This window comes from Mauremys mutica, chromosome 8, assembly GCF_020497125.1.
Source record: "Mauremys mutica isolate MM-2020 ecotype Southern chromosome 8, ASM2049712v1, whole genome shotgun sequence".
Taxonomy (NCBI): Eukaryota; Metazoa; Chordata; order Testudines; family Geoemydidae; genus Mauremys; species Mauremys mutica.
In genome coordinates, this window is record NC_059079.1 from 111502667 (window position 1) to 111508666 (window position 6000).

A 6000-nucleotide genomic window follows, 5' to 3' on the forward strand; every position below is an offset into this window, starting at 1 on the left:
TAGACTCTCCAGCCACCATTGCAATGCTCTTGTCCTGGCCAGCACCACTAAGACTAGATACAAGCCCAGAACACCCAGAAGCTAGAGGGTCACTCTGGTATTCTGAAAACAGGACATAGCCATCCACAAGTCCTTAAAGAATGCACAGAAGGGAACTCTTCTAGGTGCAAAATAGGTATATGGAAAGTAAAAATAAAAGGGGGCGGACAAAGAATGCTTCTAACACTTGCCTTAGGACCTCTAACACCTGGGCATCCTCCTTCTCCTTGAGTTCCATTGAAGCCCATTTGACCTCTCCCCCTACAAAGCAAGGCAGAGCGTTAAAATTCATGCATTAAAAATTGGTCACTGGTTATTTAAAAAGCTACAATTAAAGCAAGCCAGGGTTCTTTAACTATCACCATCCACTGCTCTAGGGACCTGACTAGGGCCCACTGAAGTCAATGGGAATCCTCATATTGACGTCAAAGGGCTTTGAGTCAGTCCCTGCGAAGTTTGGGCTGTATCACTGTTCTAAGTCATGTTATGTTTTGTCCCCCACCACCACAGAGAAAAAACTTCCTGACTCTGAAATCTTGATATTGGAAGACTGACTCTTTTTAAAACTTGTCCTGAACTGAATACCCCTTTCCTCTCATATGGACATCTAGTCCTGGAAGGACTATTCTCCGGGTCTCTTAGGGATGACATGTAGACTGAAAAGACACAGATATTTTGATTGCAGTATTGTTGTAGCCGTGTTGGGCCCAGGATATTAGAGAGACTAGGTGAGTGAGATAATACCTTGTATTAGAGCAACTTCTGTTGGTGAAACAGACAAGTTTTTAAGCTTACGCAGAGCTCTTCTTCAGGTCTGGGAAATACACTCAGAGTGTCACAGCTAAATACAAGGTAGAAGAATCTTTAGCAGCAATCTCGTCTCAGAGATCACATCTGTAATCTTTGAAAAAACTGGAGACAACTTTAGGAGCATCCAGGAGCAGCCCCAAAGACAGGAGCAAAATCTTTCACGAAGACTCTTTAGAATATTGTATTAATAAAAAATCAAATACAGGGTAAGAGAGAGAGAGAGAGAGAGATCATTTTGGATCTGATTGTGAAAGACCTTTGCAAAGAAATACAAGGGAGGAGGAGGGCACAAGGAGCCTTGTACCTCTTATGCAGTCCCTGGGCCCTCTTCTTTACCAGTGTAATTACTCCAGATTTACACTAGTGCAAATAAGATCAGAATCTGGTTCCAGGTATAAAATAGTGATGTACTGGCACAACACTATACAAAAGTGCAAGGGCAATAATGCATGTATTCCGGCCCTTACGCATAGCCCCGTGTCCTATTGGACACGTTAGACCTAAATCATGAGCTGGGTATCATGGAATAATAAAGCAGGGAGCCTGTAGTTAGGTGGTACTGACCCTTCAAATTCCCCCCTCCTCAATGCACCACCCACCTCAGTCCAATCCAGTATAATCAGCCAGTATACCTTGTGTTAGTTATTTTATTACATTTGATTGTTTTGGCTTCCTCTAATTCTCAATGTGCTGCAGATTTTTATATTGAAGTGAGGAAAAACTGGAGGGCTTAGCAGCTGATAGGGGAAAGTGGGGGCATGGGAGTTGCTTTTAGGTTATAGCACCCACGAGGCAATGAGGAATCGATGCATCTCCTTTTTCTCTCCCCGTTCTGGGCAGGGATGGAGGTGACCTGAAATTTGGGAAAGTTGATTTCTTCCATCCATCTGCTGCTTAAGGTGAGTCTGGCCTGTGGGGTTGGAGGGCACAGCAACAGAGAGTGTCTTCTCCACAATCCCAGTTCGGAGGCGTTCTCTCCCACTGCCGGCTCCACCCGGGCTGTCTTCTGGCCAGCCTCAGACAGCATCTCCAGCAGCAAGGTCAAGCTAGCCAAGCACACGCTGAGAGCAGAAATTATTCCTCTGGGGAATGCATGCTTGTATATAGCTATCTCAGAATGGGTTTTTGGTGTGCAGGCTTCTTGCCATCAATTAAGTCTTTTAGGAGAGACGTCCAAGTGACATGGCTGCAACACTGTAAAACTAGTTCTGTGTTTATACTGGTAAAGAAATTAATTTTTGTTGGCCTTCTCTGGGTGATGTCTCGACAGAATTTATGATTTTAAAAAGGGGGGAAAGAACATTTCTAGCCTTTTGTGTGTGTTATGCTGAAGTCTACAGCAGTAATAAATAACTCATTGCAAAGCCATTGGTAAATGCACCAAAAATAATAATCTTATGCTGCTTTATACTTACGATTGGCTTTTCTCATGATATGCTGACTTATGCTGAGAGGGAAAGGATGGGCTTGTGTGAGAGGCACATGACTGTAAATCAGGAGATCTGAGTTCTACTCCAAGTTCATCAACAACCACCCTGTGATATTGGCAAATCATTTGGTGCTACATTCACCAAAAACTATGTGCAGTAGAAGTCGTAGGCTATCCCCTTTCTGTGTACAAGCAGTGGTGGTACATTTTCCAAGGTCTGTGGGGGGTTCCCCACATCCCCCTTAAAATGAAGGAAGGCAAAATGTTTACTTACAATTCCACCTTCCTCACCAGGATGGCCAGGAGATCCCCTGACGCCTACACCTCCCTGGAAGAAACAAATGAATAAGATAAAACTGTCTCAGATTTACTTTTCCTCAATACAGTGCTCCTTTACATTTGATTACGGGAGGGTGGCTGCAGAACTCTGCATGTGCAACTAGAAAACATACCTTTCAAACCAGAGTCGATTATAAAGGGGAGAAAAAAGCTGCATCTTGGACATTTCTACAGCCACTACTAAAAGTCGTATAAACTTGAGAAATAATAATTAGAACAGTGTGCAGTATACAGTTTCAGGATAAGCCTTTGGTGTGCTCTCTGGCTGTCACCAGAGAGATCATTGGTAGGTTTGATTTTATTCAATATCTTCATTAATCATCTGGAACAGGAAATAATAGACATGCTAACAAAGTTCACAGAGGGTACTATATTGTAAGGAGTTAAATACTATTGAGAACAGAGAAATAATATATTACAAAGAGACCTAGAGATATTAAAGATATATGCAAAGACTAAATTTATATTTGATTTGGAATGATGAAAAACTCATCTTCTCTTGGGAAAAATAACCCAAAATGCAAACATTCAGTGTGCAGGAGAAGCCTGGAAAACCAAAATGCTGAAAAAGAACTATGAATGGCAGTGGACAGGCAATTAGTCATGAATTCTCAATATAATATGGCACCAAAGTTTGCTTGAATGATTGTCGGCTGCAGTTGCAAAGACTTCATGTCACAGGACAAGGAATGTCTACACGGGCCTCCTGAAACTGCATCTTGCATATTGCTTTTATCATCTAGGCACCATATTGCTAGAAAGATATTGACAAAATAGAGGGGTTCATAGAAGAGCAGCAAAAATAAGCAAGGCGCTGACAGGATTGATTTATGAGGAAAAATAAGAACTGCATACATACCTCTTGCCTAAGTGAGGACTAAGAGAGGATATGGTAACGGTGAACAAATATCTGAAGGGGGTGTTTAAATTTTCTGTGACTATTAAAAATAACCCGAGAAACTGTCTTTCAGAAACCCTGGGTGTTTGCCATAAAAGAGTGGGTTTTACATCTGTCCTTCCTTTCCTTCCTACAAAGTATACACTGTCAAGATGATGAGTTATTTATAGGAAATAGTTAATTAAGCCTCTTTGGTTGGCAAATTATCCACGAACAGGCTAATTTTGTCTGCTACTGGAAATTGTTTGACCATTATACAGGAGCATATTCCAACATATGGGTTAGTTACAAATTATTTGCTTGAACTATTCATTATTTGTGATGTCAGACAATTCACTCTAATCACATGATAAAGTTTCACCTTCCTGAGTGGATGACAAATTTTTATAATCAGCAAAAGGAAAACAAATCCAGATCAAACAGATTGACCAGTGTACAGATCTGCACAAAAGTCTTTGGTTTCTGAGAATATACTTGTAACTAAAAAAATGATGCTATGAATGTTAGCCTAGAATGAAAGAAAAGCGTTGTGAATGTCAACGAGAATTCATGGCCCTTGTTTGAATCAATGTTTGCAAATACTTCCCCTCCCTCCTCTCCAACCCATATTCATTCAGCAATAGTGTATTATAATCAATTTTTTGTCTCTCTTCTAAGTGAGACATATTTTTCACTCTGCGTTTTATTAAAGAAGCTGATAGAATGGAGTGGGCCATATCCTTCCATGCTCTGTGACCAGAAAAAGAAAGGAGACCAGAGCTGAAATATCTGGAACTTAATCTCTGGGCCTCAGTTTACTCATATGTAAAATGGTTAGAACAACAATCCAGGGGTGTTACAAAGCAAAGCTTAATTTATTTGATTAATTAATAACAAATCTCTCAGATAAATGGCACTATAGCAACTCAAAATATTACTATTAATTATTATACAAGAAAAATGGCTACAGTTTGTTTTATAAACCAGCATATTTGTGGGGTGGCTGGCATGCTCCATGTTATAGCACCATTCCAAGTGGGAAAACTTCAACCAGTAGAGCCCCCCATAACCTGAACTGATGGATTTCAGGAAAACATCCGAGAAAGCAACATGAGTAACAGGATTTTTTTAAACAGGAAGTTTTGGAAGGACTGCACGATGCCAGGTGTGGCAACTCTTGCACGTGGATGCAGAGGTGAGATGAGAAAGAAGAACGAAAAAGCACAAGAGATGGGTGATGTTGGTGGTTGGTGGGAAGGCGGCTAGCGTTCAAATTGCTAATACAGCAGTAGTAAGCTACCAAAGGCAATTTATTAGCATTATTAATAAAGCTCATGGTCAGGTGAGGAAGGGATAGGGTTATTTCCGATTACTGAATTGGCCCAAGGAGTGTGTCCAATGGCCATTAGTGTCAAAAGTCACCAAGGCCATCTGTTTTCCTGTGTGTTTTACTGGTCTATATTTTTATAAGAAAAACTTATACTAGGATAAAATTTACACTAGAGAAATGATCACGTTTTTGTTTCCTGTTGTACTGGCAAGATTTGCGGGTATTTTATATGTGTAGCACTGAACTACTTTAAAAAATGACTGACAAGACAAAATAACTAACCAGTAGACACTTTTATACACTTACCTTCCTCCCAGGAGGTCCAGTTACACCACGAAAACCATGTTCACCAACACACTTAGCAAGAACATTGCAGCATTTTCTTTCGGCAACCATGTCCTGCAACACAATTCGTGATATACTAGCTTATCTATCAGATTGTCAACATGTGGTGGGTTTTGTCTTTGTTCATATCACAAAGCGACTTACAAGTTCTTTCCGTAAAATGTATGGAAGGTCTGGAAATCCAGTGCTCAGAGGTTGCTTGTATCCAAATCCTCTGCCAAACTCTATTTCCTGAAGTTCATTCAACTCCTGCATATTTTCCAGGCCAACCATTAAAAGTGCATCAAGGCCTTAAAAAAGAAATATGTTAAAACTGTTGTTTACCTGATCTGCTTTAATAATTAGAATAATGACCATAAATGATTTGGTTTTTTAAGTGACCCATAGATAGAGCTGGTCAGGAATTTTTCAATTAATCTGTTTTGTCAAAAAAAATGTTGATTAGTCAAAACCGAAACCATTTGCAGAACAGGGTTGGGTTCGACAAATTTACCGACTCAAAAAAATATCGAGGAAAGGATTTTGAAAATGTCAGTTTCATGCTGATATTTTCAAAATGAAAAGTGCTGCTTTACCTGTTCAGAATGACGTTTTGTTTCAAAATTTGAGGCCCTCAGAAGGAACTGTGACAATTGTAGGGGCAACGGGAGGGGAGACACAGTTAACCCTGAGGTGGGAACAGATCAAAGGAATCTGGGGGGAAGGGGAGATTATGTGGGGTTGTAATGATATGCTTAATCTGTTGGGGGCAGGAGATTTACACTAGCCGGGACTTGTACTGGATTTAGCCAATTGGGTGTGTTTACTGGGGCAGATGCAGGATGCTCAGGG

General features: G+C 40.5%; 1 protein-coding gene across 1 annotated transcript in view; it reads right to left on the minus strand.

Annotated features, from left to right (window-relative positions):
• Positions 1-2426: 2426 nt before the first annotated feature.
• The window catches only part of LOC123376340 (collagen alpha-4(VI) chain-like), a 4519-nt gene continuing 945 nt past the window's right edge, over positions 2427-6000 (minus strand). Inside the window, exons 2-4 of the mRNA XM_045028258.1 lie at positions 5314-5459; positions 5131-5223; positions 2427-2606 (exon numbers count right to left, since the gene is read on the minus strand). Of these exons, the coding sequence (XP_044884193.1) occupies positions 2427-2606; positions 5131-5223; positions 5314-5459 (419 nt within the window). The remainder of the gene's footprint in view (positions 2607-5130; positions 5224-5313; positions 5460-6000) is intronic.